Source organism: Aspergillus bombycis (assembly GCF_001792695.1).
Source record: "Aspergillus bombycis strain NRRL26010 chromosome Unknown contig00008, whole genome shotgun sequence".
NCBI classification, from domain to species: Eukaryota; Fungi; Ascomycota; class Eurotiomycetes; order Eurotiales; family Aspergillaceae; genus Aspergillus; species Aspergillus bombycis.
The window spans coordinates 464,095-481,008 of NW_019170010.1; the positions used below are offsets into that span (position 1 = coordinate 464,095).

Sequence of the window (16,914 nt, forward strand, 5' to 3'; positions counted from 1 at the left end):
CCTCCATTCACGTCGCTTGGAAGTAGTCTACCACATTTGATACTAATGATTATAATGATTTTAAGTTTCTACAAAATGTATATTACCAGGTTCGGCCGAGGAGATAACTTGCATCACATATCCGTATAGAATAACACGTACCAATCAACTCATTCAAGCGTTTCAAATTTTACGCGGCTCGATATCCTCCACTAGTATTTCCAGTAAAGCATCTTCAATAACATGGGTCACTGCATGGGCTCTGCATCCAGCCAGCGCCTGCAAAGCTTTAGCACATTTCTAGCTTCCCCGAATCTGCCGTGTCAGATCGTTAGCCGTTCCAGCTGCGGATGTCGTACCGGCTCCACCACTTATTCATGTTCACTGGACAGCATTGTAGATCAGATTCCAGATAAAGGTTCGGTCTGTATAACAGGTGGCTCGTGGTACTCTCAGTTCCACCAGGTTCACAATGACCAGAACTTCCTCAATCCGGACTTCGTGGTCGTTATCAAATGCCTCATACAACATCTGCCATGGAAGCTGCCGGCCCAATCAACCCCAAGGAGTCAGTGCTTCCATTCTGGCTACATGGTCTAGAGATCCGTACGCCGTCGACCTTCGATGTGATTTCTCCAGTAAACCATGAGGTTATGTACCAGTGTTCTACTGCGTCCGAGGCGGACGTTTCGGTGGCGGTAGAGAGTGCCAACAGGGCTGTCCAAACTTGGTCTCGCACAAAGCCACACGAGAAGCGAGACATCTTCCTCCGTGCGGCGGAGATCTTCGCGCGGCGAAAGGATGAGCTTTTCGAATATGTCAACCAGGAGACGGGGGAAGGGCAGATGTTCTTTGACATCGAGTGGGACCTGATCCAACAGATGTGCAAGGACGTCGCAGGTCTCATTCAAACCATCCAAGGGGATCACCCCACAGTTGTGGCACCAGGACACAGTGCGTTAGTGGTACGGGAACCGTACGGCGTTGTGGCCGCCATTGCACCCTGGAATGCGCCTTATATCCTTGGCCTCAGGTCATGTCTCCTGCCACTGGCGGCCGGTAACACGGTCGTCCTTAAGGGCCCAGAGACTGCACCGAAGTCTTTCTGGGCAATCGCCGATACGTTGCACCAGGCGGGACTGCCGCCAGGCTGCCTGAATACTCTATACCACCGGCAAAGCGACGCGGCACCGGTCACGACTGCACTCATTTCTCATCCATTGGTCCAGAAAATCAATTTCACCGGCTCTACCGCTGTGGGTTCGATCATCGCTTCCACCGCTGGGAAATATTTGAAGCCCGTTCTATTGGAACTGGGTGGGAAAGCATCGGCGATTGTGTGTCCGGATGCTGATCTCCAGTTGGCAGCGGCGGAGTGTGCGTTGGGCTCTTTCCTCAACTCGGGGCAAATCTGCATGTCTACTGAACGGATCCTGGTCCATGAGGAAGTGGCCACACAGTTCTCCGAAGCACTCAAGGCGGCAGTGGCAAGGTTGTTTCACGACCAGACGGCGCAGATGGTCAACGCGGCGTCTCTCAACAAGAGCAAGACGTTAATTCAGGATGCGATATCCAAAGGTGCAAGGGCCTCGAGAAGTACTGGTGTCATACCCGATAAGACAACTAAAATGCACTTGACTCTGCTGGAAAATGTGGATCCGTCGATGAATATATATCATAGTGAATCGTTCGGCCCTTCAGTGAGTCTCATCACCGTCACTAGCGATGACGAGGCCATTCAGATCGCCAACGATACGGAGTACGGGTTGACCTCTGCGGTATTTACCGAGGACTTGCGAAGGGCCTTCAGTATTGCCAAACAAATCCAGAGTGGCGCGGTGCACATTAATGGCATGACTGTGCACGACGAGACTGCCTTACCACATGGTGGGATGAAAAGGAGTGGCTTCGGGAGATTTAATGCGCGCGAGGGCTTGAGTGAATGGGTGCGGACTAAGTCTGTGACATGGAAGGACTGAGATTAGTTATCCTTTCCGTTTCTTGTTTCATTTGTCTCTTTTCTTATTTTTCGCCCGTGTTGTTGAAAGTATACTAGCCTATGTATGCCACAGACGTTTGGCCACCTCCGAGGCTTGATATGTATCATTTGAGCAGACAGCATTCAACACACCAATTAAACCAGCATCTCCCCTTCACTTTGTTGCAATTCGTCCAGGTCACGATTTATTCGAGTTTCTATGATAGTACTAGCTAGTTACATCAAGCTGATAAAATGCTCTTTGGTGGTCAGATGCTCAGGTTACACATACTATGCTATACACATGAATGCCTTAGGCTACTGTATGCTGTCCGCAGGGACATAACGAATATAGCGCTGGTATACAAAATAGTATACATGTAGTACTATTGAACATAAAATAGCCACCGACATCCGGGGAAAGTTCGCTGGCGACCCACCCGACAGCATGCGGAATAGCATCCGGTGATAAGGTAATCGGAGGGAACCACATCCGCAAGCACCAACGGAAAGAGATAGAAGTGAGAGTCAGAAGCTCGAAAGCACTACTGCGAAAAGATCCGTAAGACTTCTACCGCAAAGTCGAGAACCATGTGGATTATACCACGTTACTATAGAGTCCAATGTCATTGATGGTGGGAAGGTTGGGTTCCCACCTAGTTGAACTCGGGAAACGAGGCGGATGATGGTCCCGGTATCTACGAAGTAGATTTGTTTCTAATCCATGGCAGCTGTATATATACTCCCCAGCCCTACCATACGATGGTATGTGAAATGGAAGAAGGTTAGGTCTAGCAATACACCAACATGGCAACCGCTTCACTCTCCCCTCAGACGATTGCGAATCTTCGCACTATCATAGATGACGCCTGTTCAGATGAAAATGCTGGCCTCCCTTGCGCCACTGTCGTGGTTGTCGGCAAAGGCGATGGTTCTCCATATGAGCTTTTCAGCCACTCTACTCGGCGAAAAGGGGGCGGGCATAAGAATGGTGCGCAAGACCGGCAGCTCCGCGACAGCGAACATGACATATACTGGTTAGCTTCGTGTACCAAATTGGTAACCGGCATTGCATGTATGCAGCTTGTTGAGAGGGGCGTGCTTAGGCTCGATGATGCAGACCAAGTGGAAATCCTATGCCCAGAGTTAAAAGAAGTCTGTGTCCTTCAGGAAAATGGGACCAAGGTGGAGAAAAGCAGAGGAATCACATTGAGAATGCTGTTGACTCATACCGGTAAGCACTATTCATATCACGCCGTTTCCTGATATGATTTGAAGTCCTTCCAAAAATCCCGTATATCATCCCTAACTGTGCGGTGATGTGGAAGCTGGATTCGGATATTCATTCCTGAATCAAAAACTGCAGTCATATTTTCTAGAACATGGCAGCGATATACCTGAGTACGATGAGTTCTCAGGGCACATGCATGACTTCTACCAGCCGCTAGTCAACCAACCAGGAGAGCGATTTGAATATGGTGTATGTTCAATACCCTTGTTCAGGATATGATAGAGTTACAATACTGAGGCTAGTAAGATCAGCATTGACTGGGCTGGCATACTCGTCGAACGTACCACGGGGATCAAGCTTAACGACTACATGCAACAATTCATCTTCGCGCCCCTTGAAGTCCACGACGTTTCCATGATCCCTTCAGCACATATGAAAGAGCGACTGGTAGGTTTGTGGTATCGCAGCGCAGGAGGCCGGCTTGTGCCTCGAGATTACCCGCTAAACAAGCCGCTAGACGTAAAAGAAGCTGCGGAGGTATTCCACAGCGGCGGCGCAGGCCTGTTTGGAAGCATCCAAGAGTTCAGCAGTAGGTTATTCATTCCCCCTTCGTGGTCTGCAAAACTCACCCAAAAGCATTTCCCTAACACTTATCCTGGCAGAGATTCTAGTTGCCCTCCTTAACGATGGCCGTTCACCTGAGACAGGCCAACAAATCCTCTCTCCAGAAACGGTCAAAGAGATGTTTACGAATCAAATTCACCAACACCCAGACTTTGCTCGACAGCCTTTACCTGCCATGAAACCCGATCTGGTCTCTCCCTGCGAAGAGCTGTATCCCCTCTGTCCGAGTCCCACGCCACAGGGATGGGGTCTTACCTTCATGATCTCGCCCAGCGTAACTGGTCGTTCGGATACAACAGCTCACTGGTCAGGGCTTTCCAATGTCTTCTGGTGGTGTGATCGAGAAAAAGGTGTTGCTGGGATAGTTGCATCACAGGTACTTCCATTCGTCGACCCAGAGACTGGTCTCCTATGGGCGAGTGTGGAGACGGCAGTGTATGAAGGTCTGCAGGGAACATAGTCTGCCTCAAGGCACCGGCGATCTTACTGTGCACACCAGTTACACACAGTACCAGGGCAAATGAGCTGTACATACTGTCAGACTGTTTTCATTCATCGTTGTTCGGATTATTCAGCCGATACACGGGCACTCGACCTACTCAACAGCCAATCGACCAGGTTGTTGCCACACCTCTATAACTCTGAGACTTTTCAATTACCAGTATGATTAATCTCGTATTTCAACTAGAACCTATCCGCTAGGCCATTCCCTGTAGCACTCTAGCTGGGTAAGAAAGCCTACGTAGCACATTCCGGCGAGGCGCCAAAACAACTCACCTATCGCTTTTTAGAAAGAGGAGGTTGTACAGCTTGATTGTCCTTCTGAGTGCTAGATATATCTACGAGCTCTCCGGAGACCTGGACCTAGCCACGGAGCCCTGTGTGTATGCCACTATATGAAGAGCTCGGAACCAATTATTCATCATACTTAGGTCCTCTTACTTTGCACACTGGGCCATTTTGCACACAGCTCTGAATGATGCCTGAGAAGGGCTTAGGCATGGTTTACGCCAGGCTCTACGATAGAGTTTGTACACCTCCAAGCAAGTGATTTCCATAGAGGCAGATACACACTAGTGTTGTGTCCGTGCCGCATAGTGGATCGCCCCCCTCCTTCCTTGAATGCAGACCGCTTAGGAAGGAAATTAATAGTAAAAGAAACACCGGTGCTCTATGAGTCTGCATACTCTGCGCTGTGGCAACGTTTGAGTCTATGGATTTGCTCCGCCGCCCACTGCGGAGCTGGTTCCGTTCCGGCTCTGGCTCCGCCCGCTGGGAAGCTAATGTCCGAGGTTATCAATGAAAGTGGCGAACACAAAATGAAACAGAGAGTACGTCTAGGATTCATATTTCCAGATTAATTTTTTCATAATTACTTACATTTACTACTATCTTGAGCTTTGACACCAGTAAATCAAACAAATCCATCATGAGTTCCTTGAAAGCCCCCATCGCCACCAAAGCATATGTGGTCGAGAAAAAAGGCGCTCCGTTTATTCTTCGCGATGTCATTCTAAACCAAGTACAACCATCGGAGGTGCTAGTAGAGATCAAATACACAGGATTATGTCATACGGTTCGTTGTCATCTTGCCCTGACCATGGTTAGCATTGTGTCTTATGGTCTTTCAGGATGTTGTTGTCCAACAAGGAGGGATGCCTATCGGCCAGTATCCTGCTGTTCTTGGTCACGAGGGTGTTGGCGTCGTCCGCCAGGTAGGCTCAGAAGTGGCAGATAAGTCATTGAAAGAAGGGGATACGGTGCTCCTGTCATTCCATACCTGTGGCCGGTGCAATGCTTGTCTCGATGGCCGCTGCGGAAGCTGCCCCCACATGACCGAGACCAACTTTCTCTCCAGTGCGCGTTTAGACAAAACATCCCCAATTGCCTTACCCGATGGCACGCCAGTGCATGGGCAATTCTTTGGACAGTCTTCCCTCAGTAAAATGGCCATCGTCACAGAGAAATCTGTGGTGAAAATCTCCGCACAGGCGTCGGACCTCCAGTTTCTTGCGCCGTTTTCTTGTGGATATCTGACAGGGGCGGGGACAGTACTCAATGCGCTTTGCCCAAATACCGACTCTAAGATTGCTATCATTGGAATGGGGGGTGTTGGACTTGCTGCAATGCTAGCAGCTAGAGCCATAGGCGTTCGGGAGGTTGTTGCTGTGGATATGCTCGACGCAAAGCTTGCAATGGCAGCCTCCCTCGGCGCTACGCACACAGTCAATACCAAAGAGGCCAAGAGCCTTGCGACTGGTATCCGTGATATCTTTCCTGATGGTGTGGACTATATTCTGGATACTACTGGTGTGGCGTCTCTTTTACAGGACTCGCTTGCAGCCCTGGCTCATGAGGGCACCCTGGCTCTTGTTGGTGTACCACCAGCTGCAGCCAATATTCAAGTCAACGCGCTGGACCTGCTGCTCTCTTGTAAGAAGATAATCGGTGTAATTGAAGGAAGAGCAGATCCAAAGACCGTATGTATTCTAGTTTTTATTCTCTGGTCTCCTTATATTCTGTTAACAAACTGGACTGACGGCGTATCCCAGTTAATACCTCAGCTGGTGCAATTATTTAATGAAGGAAATTTCCCGTTAATCGATTTACAAAGTGCTATCCTACTCGATGTTTAGCTAAAGCATTGGACGATTTAAAATCAGGATCAGTAAGTTACCCTTCTTTTTCATCCAGAAGAAGGTGCCGGGTTGTAGAATAACCCCTTCCCTTGTATAAAATAATAACTAACATATTTACTTACAGGCTGTGAAAGCCGTCCTGTCGTGGGACGATATATAGCTTGTGTAGGGCGGCTTTCAGGCATGGTGATATTGATTTAGTCGTTATTTTGTGTGCAACTTCTCACAGATAGATGCTGAAATTGACTTGGGAACTTTCAGCATAGTTTCGGCATTGAAATAAACTATGCATGAAGAGATTGACGTATGACAGCTTACCCGTCGCACTCAATATACTTCCTGCATTCCCTAAATAGCGGATCCAATGTTGGGTAGGGAATTCTTTACTATAAACCTAATATAGCATGGAGTGTGAGCTAGTCATTATGTTGACTACTAGAGCATAAATACGGTGGCAGTGTAAAGCCTTATATGCATTTTTCTGGTGTAGTAATGAAGGAGTACAGTGGAAGGCTGTTCCCCCTACTGTCTCCGGAGAGAACGCGCTGGTTCTGCACCCTATGTGGTGTACTCCTGGAACTATTACCTCATGGAGGGAGACTCTGGTATAGGGGCGAAACTGGAGGTGAAAGAGTAATGTATTATAGATATTATTGTTTCGAAAAAGATGGTAAGACTGGTTAAATTCAAGACATTAACTGGTTCTTCTTATTTTTCAATTGTGAGATTTCTTATCTAACAGGGACAGAGGACAGTGGACTAGAAGGAGGCGATATCGCCAGCAATATTATCAGAAAAACTAGAGATATCTAGCGGTTAAAAATTCCGCAGTTACTTCTACTCTTTGGATACTGCCTGCTTGCTGAAGCTACTATAGACTCTAAGGAATAAGACGTTCCAACTTAGCCAGAGAACTATTTTCATTAATAGAACAAGATCAACTTGAGCCTAAGAGCAGCTCGATGTCCATAACTAGCCCTAGGTAAGAACAGTCATACTAATGGTGTTATATTTTCTTTTTAGCTCCATTGTTTTTGCTTTTGTCTACCCCGTGTGGTCGCGTAAAATAGACACAAAGATAAGCAATGAACCGAGTGATGGCAGAGAGACAAAGAGCCACAAAGTTAAAATACGAGGTGAGGATAGTATATCTTACTCTGCCTTCCCTTGCCACATCCCAGCTTTTACCCCCAAGGGAATCTCAGACCAAATATAGCTAAAATATTCCAACATATGGCGCATTCACTCCCCACTTCAATGAAAGCATGGACGTTTACTCGCGCAGGTTCCGCTGAACGAGTGCTCCAACTATCCCAACAGCACCCCATTCCTGCCCTAAACACTAGCACCGATGTACTCATCCGCATAACCCATGTGGCCCTGCACCCCGGCACAACCATAATGATGAACCTTGTCCCATCCATCTTTCGAACCACGCCTGGCATTGCAGAAACAGACTTCTCGGGGTTGGTCATCGCAACCGGCAAGGAGGTCCCAGTTACCCCCAGCCAGATAATGAGCACCGGTACTTCCCGCCCGGAACGCCGGTATTCGGGTCCATTCCCGTCGGGCAACATCTGAAAGGTTCTGGGGCCTTGGCAGAATATCTCGTCGTGGATATGAATTGCATAGCTCGCAAACCAGCCAATATCTCATTCGCGCAGGCGGCGGGGTTACCCGTCTCGGGTACAACTGCTCTCACGCTCATGGATGCTGCGGATATTCGACCCGGGGATCGGGTACTCATCAATGCTCCGAGTGGGGGCATTGGACACCTCGTCACGCAACTTGTGTCTCAGATTGTCGCTGGCGAAGGGCGTATTGTAGGTAGGTGCTCTGCTGCTTCTTTCGACGTGGCGAGAACACTCGGTTGCCATGATGTTGTGGTATACAATACTTCGGGTGGCTCGTCTACCTCTACTGGGACGGAGATATATGGAGACGAACCATTCGACAAGATTATCGACACCCGTGGATCTCAGGATCTGTGGTATTCGTCGCCTGCAATTCTAAAATCTGGAGTGGACCACACGTACACATCGGTGGGACCGGTACTGGAATCTTATACTTACTTGGGCATGTTCGCATGTCTGTTGAAAATGGGTTTGAATAGAGTTCTGCCTGTTTGGGCTGGCGGGGTAGACCGGGAGTATAGACAGGTTACGGCTATGGTTAGTACGGACAAGCTTGAAAGGTTAAGAAAGCTATGTGAGATGGGTCAATTAGGTGTCTTGATAGGAGATACATGGCTATTTGAGGATGCTGTTCAGGTATGTCATGGCCTTTATTAAACGGATTGACGCACTAAGGCGAAGCACAGGCATTCCACGTTATGGCTGGCAAGCATGCAAGGGGGAAGCTGGTTATATGTGTTGCAGATCTAAAGGTACGGGCTGAGTAATAACCTTAGATAATGTCTAATTCCTACTACCCATATATTCTTCCAGTAGCAGAGATTACAGCTTTCTAGGATGGTTGTATCATTACTCTAGGTGTATCGAAAGAGCTTGTGTGAGTAGTAGAGGAATATATACCGCTACCGACTATATGTGGATCTAGTTTTTCTCGTCAATCTTTCGTAAGCGCACAGACCGGTACAAGGAGTGCCTGGAGAGCTGCTCATACCTGGTCTGATGACCTGTGTGTCGACCATATAGTAAAAGTATCTAAGCACACATCACTATATTCTGTTCAGCAGGGCATACGATGGTTATGTCAGGACGCCACTGACAGGATGTAAGATGGGTGAGGAATACGGGGATCGAAAATAGATAATTACCAGGGATCTACGACGCTACAAGACCACGTTTACATGCCACCTATGAGTGTCATGTGTAATTCTTAATCTGATCTATATCAAAGATAACGAATCAAATAATCATAATAGGCTTAGGCTTTTAAGAAGCGTTAAAGAACGCGACACTAGGGCATCCATCTTCTTTACAAAAAGATGAGGTCTATCCAAGATCAGTTATCATCGTGAAATGCATGAAAATACAGCCAACCCTGTCTGGACATAGCTCCAGAATAGCTGTTATTTTTGTTGTCTGAGACCTAACTTGGGAAATATTTTATCTTTGATTATCTAATAATCCCAACATCGCCTCGCCCCCTTCCTCCATCACTTTAAACCACGTCGCTTTCCTCAGCATTATGGCTAGTCAAACTCGAATTGTATCATTTCAGTTTCAAAAACTAAGACCCTATGTACATTGGCCATCTGGTCGACAGGCTCAGATTTCCAATGTACGGAGTATAGCCACATGTATGGAGCCCAGCACAGTCAAGTACAACTTTGTGGAAGAGGTTGAGCGCTTGGATTACTATGTTCCCGGAGGTTACCATCCTGTAGTGCTAGGAGATCAACTCAGTGCGGGTCGATATGTTATCGCACACAAGCTTGGATTTGGCCGCTCTGCTACGACCTGGCTAGCAGAAGATAGACGGCAAAATCGACTAGTTGCCCTCAAAATTTCGACCGCTGAATCAGCTAATCGAATGCATGAGGTGCAAATACTTTCGCAGCTAGCAAAGGCCAAATCAGATCTTCCAGGGAAAGCGATTGTACAGAACCTACTCGATTCTTTCACATTTTCAGGGCCAAATGGGGACCATCGGTGTTTGGTTATGGATCCTGCTAGAATCAGTCTTCATGAAGCGAAGGATGCTGCATAGCATCGACTTCTCCATCTGCCTGTTGCTCGAGCCATTGCCGCACAACTTATACTCGGCTTACAATTTATCCATTCACAGGGCATCGCTCATGGGGGTACGTTTTATCATACGAAGATCCCTGGTTTCATCACTTAACCCAGGGAGTGTGATTCATCTAACCCCGGTTACAGACCTTCATCTTGGAAATATTCTTCTTCGCTTGCCATTTGACATGCAGGACATGACCCCCGAGAAGCTGTATGCTAGCACGGGCAAGCCCGAAAAAGAGCAAGTTATCCGCGAAGATGGTGCTCCCCTTGATCCTGGCGTTCCGTCAGAATTGATTGTCCCGGTTTGGCTTGGGCTTGGTAGTGATGAGATATCCCTCGTGGACTCCGGAATCATGATTGCAGATTTTGGAGAAGCGTTCCACCCCCAAGTGACACGGCGGTTCGCAGCTCACACACCGCTCCTCCTCGCACCACCGGAATCTCGCTTCGCTGGGCTTGGGGAACCAGACGATCCACTTTCCTTTCCTGGAGATATATGGACACTTGCGTGCACTATCTGGGATATCTTCGGAGACAGGCCCCCTTTCGAAGCCTTCCCTGCCACATTGGATGAGGTTACAATCGAGCATGTGGAGATGCTTGGTAGACTCCCTGAGAGATGGTGGAGTAAGTGGGAGGAAAGAAGCAATTGGTTCAATGAGGATGGGTGCAAGGATGTGACAGAAAGTCTCCGTCAGTGGTATAGCAGCAGCGCCAGGGATTGGAATCAACGGTTTACAGACTCTATACAGGATCCAAGGGAGAGGAAGAAATTTGACACCTTCTCAGAGGAGGAAAGAGATGCGTTTCATAACATGATAAAGTCGATGTTGGTTCTTGAACCAAGCGAGAGAGCGACAATTGAGGAAGTGGTGGGTTGTAAGTGGATGCAGAGATGGGGCCTGCCAGAGGTACAGAAAATGCAGCATGCGGTATTGAAGAGCTCTTGAGCAAGTCAATAACTGGGTGTCTCGGGGTTACAAATCTGACACAAATGGCGATTCTATAGACATTACAAGTCTGCCTCGCGGTGGGTGGTTTCTAGAATATTTTTTGTTCTCACAAACTAAGACCGCCCTAAGATGGTAGAGTGAACCCATTCACAGAAAAGCGAAAGTGGGCTGTCCATGGTGGTGGCACACAAACCCTCAGGATGCCAACGCAGCTGTCAAACTTGCCACATGTAACAGCTATCACAGCGGTTAGTTAAGAGAGAAATCACAGCCATAACGTCCGGACACATGGCCTAAATTCGCCACTGAAGTTATAACAAGAATTTATATAGGGGCGGCCGGTGGACCATATCTTAATCGATGTCGGTCCCGAGGTCTACGCGATTACAACTATGTAGAATAGAAAGTAATTTGAGATTCTACTTGATGTGCATGTGGTTTATTGAGTGGGAATTGACCATCTCCAAGCTACCCCTGACATCCGAAATATATATTTTAGGGCATGGCTGATACCAACATCTAGTCACTTAAATATTTACTATAGAATATATAACAGCTCTGTGGGTGAAGCGACTCGACGAGCTATATTAATGCCATTGACCTTTGAATAAACCTTTGAAATGTCTAGATATAGTATAATTTGGAATATACCACTTGGCATGATTGTCTTAACTGATATTGTGGACGAGAAGCATTGGTTTCTATGTTTTCTTACTATATATTATCTTGCAAGTAGAAATATAGTACATACGACCACAGGGTGTGGAGAACAGGGCTTCCCGTCCGCTCAGCCGTACTTAAGCCACACGCCGGGAGGTTAGTAGTTGGGTGGGTGACCACCAGCGAATCCCTCCTGTTGTATGTTTTTTGCTTTTTCAATTTTTTTTATTTCATTTCTTGTCCCCCACACCCTCGTATTGCTAGTGTGCACTATCACTCAATCAAGAACAATGCTATTGGACAAGATACTATGGGTCCATCTTTCAACCCCCCTCAAATTACGTTGCTTTCTTGGTCTCCATCCACCCAGTGCCTCTGTATCTAATTTACCGGCCCCTGGCACGGGTTACCTTTCTAGGGTTAGTTATATTACCAGGAACTCAGTCGGTTTATCTCATGGAATCCCTGGAAGTTTGGAGTAAACCCTGTCACTCGAACTTATTCTTTATCAGTCCTGTAAACCTTCTCCAGACGTATCAGTTTACCTATTCGAGGCTATTTGTCCCGTCGAGGGGAAATCTTAAATCATGATATGACCATTGGCTGGGACCCTTTGGCGTTTTTAGATAACCCGCAGTCATTCTTTGTTGCACGCTAGCATTCGAACTTTGGATCGTTCGGCTCTCAGACACGATAAGCGGCTTGGCCACGGGGCAATCAACGGCTTTGAGTGGCCAGCCTCCGGTTGGCGTCTCTTGTTGCGCATAATGGGCGCTCACAGATCCCTGGATGATGGTAGGGGTGTGACCAGTTACTGGAATTGTGAATAATGGGGGAGTCAGCCAGGATTGAAATGTAACATGCAGGGCAGGAGAGGGAGGTGGTCGAGTGGTCGGGGTGGCCTTAGGGCTTGGCTTGAGAGATCGGTCAAGGGCCAAGATAACCTTCCTTAGATACGACCGGTAAACTGCATACGCAGCGTCATTGCTTAGCTGCAGGACCCGGGAAAATAAAATAAAATCAAATCAAATAAAAAAAAAAAGAGGACTGCCTAGCGTCGTGTTAATATTAAATATCGCAGTGTCGCCCACTCTTGTTGACTGCGAGCAAGAATTCTCCTTCTGTACAACACCAGTTGAATAGGGCACGCTGAGAGAGAGTCAAGTCAACTTTCCTTGATTATGCTCGTTCATTCCCCCGCATCTCTTCCTCTGGTCTTATCGCAGTCAAATACCCTATGCCAATTCTCTTTCCTGCTTCTCTCTTATCTCTTTTTTCTTATCTTCTGAATTAATCTCCCGGGCTTCGCTCCGAATACTTTCAACCTCACGTCTGCCGTGCGCCGTTGGCATCGCAGAACGCCAAGATGGGGCTCAACGAGGAAAAGACCACACAGCTTGAACCCACGACGTCGGGGGATGGTGGTAGTATCCATGAAGGTGAGAACATGGGGACCCTGCACCGCCGGCTCGGGAACCGTCAGATCCAGCTTATCGCTGCTGGTGGCTCGATCGGCACGGCCCTGTTCATTAGCATTGGCGGTGGTCTTGCGAAGGGTGGCCCTGCCAGCCTGTTTATTGCCTACTCGCTTTATTCCTGCGTCCTCGCACTCGTCAATAACTCGATTGCCGAAATGAATACCTATATGCCGGTGTCGGGGGGCTTCATCCGCCTCGCTGGCTACTGGGTAGATGATGCTCTTGGATTCCTTGCCGGGTGGAATTTCTTCTTCTATGAAGCGTTCCTGATCCCCTTTGAGATCACGGCGCTAAGTCTGGTCATGTCCTTCTGGAATGAGACGGTGACGGAACCTGGCCCCACGGCCGGCATCTGTGCCGCTGTGATTATTTGCTATGCGTAAGGACCTACTTTTGTCGATCTGATCTAGCCTTTTGATGGTATCCTGCCATTATGCACGGCCCTCGTCGGCCTCTGACTGCTGTACTCAGGCGAGTGGAAGACCTACTAGAACGAGATACTAACCGATGAATTTATATAGCACGCTGAACATCCTTGCGGTCAAATTTTACGGAGAGGCAGAATTCTGGCTCTCCGGAGGCAAGCTCGTTCTGATTTTCATCCTCTTCTCCTTCACCTTCATCACGATGGTGGGTGGTAATCCCCAGGGTGACGCCTATGGCTTTCGCCACTGGAACAACCCGGGCCCATTCGCTGAGTTCCACACCAAGGGCGATCTTGGTCGCTTTGAAGGGTTTCTTGCCGCTCTGTGGAGCGCGAGCTTCTGTGTTGTCGGTCCCGAGTATATCTCCATGGTGGCCGCCGAGGCTCAGCGCCCGAGCATCTACATCAAGTCCGCCTTTAAGACTGTATACTATCGCTTCTGTATATTCTTCATTATCGGTGCCCTCGCGGTTTCCATTGTGGTCGCCTACAATGACCCGGCCCTGGTTGAAATCTACTTTGGCAGCGGTGACAGCAGCACAGCCGCCGCTTCGCCGTATGTGATTGCCATGGAGAACCTCGGCGTCAGTGTGCTTCCGCATATTGTCAACGCGTTGATCTTCACCTCGATCTTTTCCGCGGGCAATACATATACCTATTGCGCCACGCGATCCCTCTACAGTTTGGCTCTGGAGGGCCGCGCCCCTCGTATCCTGCGCTACTGCAACAAATCCGGCGTGCCGGTGTATTGCTTCTGTGTGGTGATGCTTTTCCCCTTCCTCTCCTTCCTCCAGGTTGGCAGCGGCTCCGCCCAGGCCATTACCTGGTTCGTCAACCTCGTCACCGGCGGTGGTCTGATCAACTATTTCTGCATGTCCGTCACGTTCATCAACTACTACTGGGCCTGCCAGGCCCAAGGTGTTGACCGCAAGAAGATGCCCTACTGTGGCTGGTTCCAGCCCTACGGCGCCTACATCGCACTCTCGGTTCACTGCCTCGTGATCATTTTCTACGGATATAGCTCGTTCACGCCCTGGAGCGTGTCCAACTTCTTCTCCAACTACACGATGCAGCTGGTAGCGCCCTGCCTGTTTATCTTCTGGAAGGTCGTCAAGAAGACCCGCTACGTGCGACCCCACGAGGTGGACCTCGTCTGGGAGCGACCCAGCATTGACGCCTATGAGAATAGCATCACCACCCCGCCCGTGGGCTTCTGGTCCGAGATGATCGGCTTAGTTGGTTTTAGACGGAGGAAGAACAGAGAAGACCCCGAGCGCGACTAACAAGTGACGGTGTCCCTGCACCTCACTGGCCCTATCCCTTTCGAGTGCGACCATTTGCGACTCTATTGCAACCATTGCGACCCTTGCGTGTGCCCACCCATTGCTAACGAAAAGATACCTACCCTCTACGAACAATATCGCCCGGACGATCCAGTACACTTTGCCCTGAATGCAGCATCAGCCCCGATTTCCACTCCCTTGCGACCAGGAATCCCACAAACGCCCAACTAGATGTACGACTTTTGCCCACAGGTTCAGTAAGCCGGTCCCGATGAATTGCCAGTATGCCACCGCCCATGCCACCACCCGTGCGGCCCGTACCCGTCCATGCCCACACACACCCGTGCGAAACGCGACCAGCGACATGGTGCCCGTATCCGAAGGAAAGCCCTATCTACAGAAGTACTAGAAAATTAGAAAAATTCACGCATGTTGTATCTAAGTTTTGTCTTGGGCAATTTTAACCGAAAGCTTTTACTCTCCGTGAGCCCATTGCGACAAAGAACTCCACCGGTCGACCACAGGAAACCAGGAACCAAAAAAAAAAAGAAAAAGAAAAAAAGAAAAAAAAGAAAGCAAGAAAGAAAAGCCCAAGAGCGAGAAATTGAGAGATACACACAAAATTACGCATCCAAAACACAGCCCCCGCGTCACAGACTAGACCCAGAACAGTCTAGCGGCTCTCATGGCACGGGTCGAGCGCGCCAACCCGAAGGGATTATCTTTGTTCCGTGTCAGCAGGCCCTAACTCGTCAACTTCCCCAACGCGTCAACAGGAGCTCGATTGGCCCCTGCCAACCTCTGTTTCACACCCCATCCATGTCGCTTGGGCATCAGACGTTTGCCCAGACTTCGAGTGGCAATATTACCTAAAAGGAAAGCTCCTCAGCTCGTGTCACGGAGAGCCCAAGACACGTGTACTACGTAGTAAGTCGTCCGTTTCATCCTGTTCATCCGAATTGCCAAAGCGGCCCGTATGTAATTTCCCCGACTCCCTCGTTTCTTACCCGTTTCCCGGACGTTTGCCCCATGTGGCTTCGAGTTTAACTTGGCTTGGCTTAACTCTACGCCCCACCCGACCCTAACTTTTTGACCTGTCTTTCTCCATACATACATACATAGTACGTATACTCCCAACCACCACGTCTTCAACTACTACGTTACTACGACTGATGCTGCGCAACTACCCCGTACTAAACTCAATCGCTAGCGCACCAAAAGTATCCCCAAACTCTCTATACACCATCAACCCAAAATGAGCGAATCCCTCATCCCCATATTCTGTCTGGATGACATCCCCGCCCAAGTACGGAATATAAGGCCGCCCGACCCTTCCATGGAATACACACCGTAACCCTGACTAAACAACCCCAGATTCTCACCTCCATCCTCACAAAAGCCTACGCGCACGCCATCGACATCAATTCACCCCCAACCCTCCTGCTTGTTGAAAGCACCGGAACGGCGCTGTTGCGCAGATACACACATGACGCTGTGACATATCCCCCGGTTGACGCTGCATGCAAGTCACCCTTCCGGGGGTGGGGATTGGACGATATGATCCGGTTCCTGCGTGAATACGCGACGGGGACTGCTGTGGATGCGTCTGTGTTTCTAGTTGCAGATGGGAGGACGGTGGAGGATGAATCGCTGTTATTAGTGCAGAGTCTCCGGGATGGGGATCCGGTGGAGAGTGTGCGGCTTGCGGCGGAGCATGTCAATACTAAGGCTGTGGCGGTGGCTGTTGCTGCGACTGACGTGCGGGAGCTGCGGAGTCTGGTTGATGAGGATGGGGTGTTTAGAGGCGGGCATGGTGGGGGTGACAGTTCGTTGCCGAGAAAGGGGGGGACGGCGCCGAGGAAGCAGCTGTAGAAGCTCGTGTGGCAGGGTCTGAGTAAAACACTACTATATCGTTCGTGTGAGGCTCAAACAGTGTGCAAACCGGTCGAGTCCTCCATGGC

General features: G+C 49.1%; 7 protein-coding genes across 7 annotated transcripts; all 7 read left to right on the plus strand.

Annotated features, from left to right (window-relative positions):
- Positions 1 to 515: 515 nt before the first annotated feature.
- On the plus strand, positions 516 to 1,958 carry ABOM_001769 (aldehyde dehydrogenase; the record flags this gene model as incomplete). The annotated part of the gene is made up of 1 exon (XM_022528899.1): positions 516 to 1,958. The coding sequence occupies one exon, from the start codon at positions 516 to 518 to the stop codon at positions 1,956 to 1,958; it is 1,443 nt and encodes a 480-aa protein (XP_022393227.1).
- Positions 1,959 to 2,764: 806 nt separating this feature from the next.
- ABOM_001770 (serine hydrolase domain-containing protein) lies at positions 2,765 to 4,272 on the plus strand (the record flags this gene model as incomplete). The annotated part of the gene is made up of 4 exons (XM_022528900.1): positions 2,765 to 3,191; positions 3,286 to 3,437; positions 3,495 to 3,777; positions 3,851 to 4,272. The coding sequence occupies 4 exons, from the start codon at positions 2,765 to 2,767 to the stop codon at positions 4,270 to 4,272; spliced, it is 1,284 nt and encodes a 427-aa protein (XP_022393308.1).
- Positions 4,273 to 5,211: 939 nt separating this feature from the next.
- Positions 5,212 to 6,448, plus strand: ABOM_001771 (NAD(P)-dependent alcohol dehydrogenase; the record flags this gene model as incomplete). Its single annotated transcript, XM_022528901.1, has 3 exons — positions 5,212 to 5,388; positions 5,444 to 6,292; positions 6,365 to 6,448. Coding segments are annotated over 3 exons (1,110 nt in total), but the record flags the coding sequence as incomplete, so codon positions are not given.
- Positions 6,449 to 7,708: 1,260 nt separating this feature from the next.
- Positions 7,709 to 8,852, plus strand: ABOM_001772 (NAD(P)-dependent alcohol dehydrogenase; the record flags this gene model as incomplete). The annotated part of the gene is made up of 3 exons (XM_022528902.1): positions 7,709 to 7,976; positions 8,036 to 8,721; positions 8,772 to 8,852. 3 exons carry the CDS (start codon positions 7,709 to 7,711, stop codon positions 8,850 to 8,852), a joined length of 1,035 nt encoding a protein of 344 aa, XP_022393306.1.
- Positions 8,853 to 9,718: 866 nt separating this feature from the next.
- On the plus strand, positions 9,719 to 11,105 carry ABOM_001773 (uncharacterized protein; the record flags this gene model as incomplete). The annotated part of the gene is made up of 3 exons (XM_022528903.1): positions 9,719 to 10,015; positions 10,205 to 10,220; positions 10,297 to 11,105. The coding sequence occupies 3 exons, from the start codon at positions 9,719 to 9,721 to the stop codon at positions 11,103 to 11,105; spliced, it is 1,122 nt and encodes a 373-aa protein (XP_022393307.1).
- A 2,029-nt stretch (positions 11,106 to 13,134) lies between these two features.
- Positions 13,135 to 14,953, plus strand: ABOM_001774 (general amino acid permease AGP2; the record flags this gene model as incomplete). The annotated part of the gene is made up of 2 exons (XM_022528904.1): positions 13,135 to 13,625; positions 13,768 to 14,953. 2 exons carry the CDS (start codon positions 13,135 to 13,137, stop codon positions 14,951 to 14,953), a joined length of 1,677 nt encoding a protein of 558 aa, XP_022393256.1.
- Positions 14,954 to 16,208: 1,255 nt separating this feature from the next.
- Positions 16,209 to 16,825, plus strand: ABOM_001775 (uncharacterized protein; the record flags this gene model as incomplete). Its single annotated transcript, XM_022528905.1, has 2 exons — positions 16,209 to 16,259; positions 16,328 to 16,825. The coding sequence occupies 2 exons, from the start codon at positions 16,209 to 16,211 to the stop codon at positions 16,823 to 16,825; spliced, it is 549 nt and encodes a 182-aa protein (XP_022393305.1).
- Positions 16,826 to 16,914: the final 89 nt, after the last annotated feature.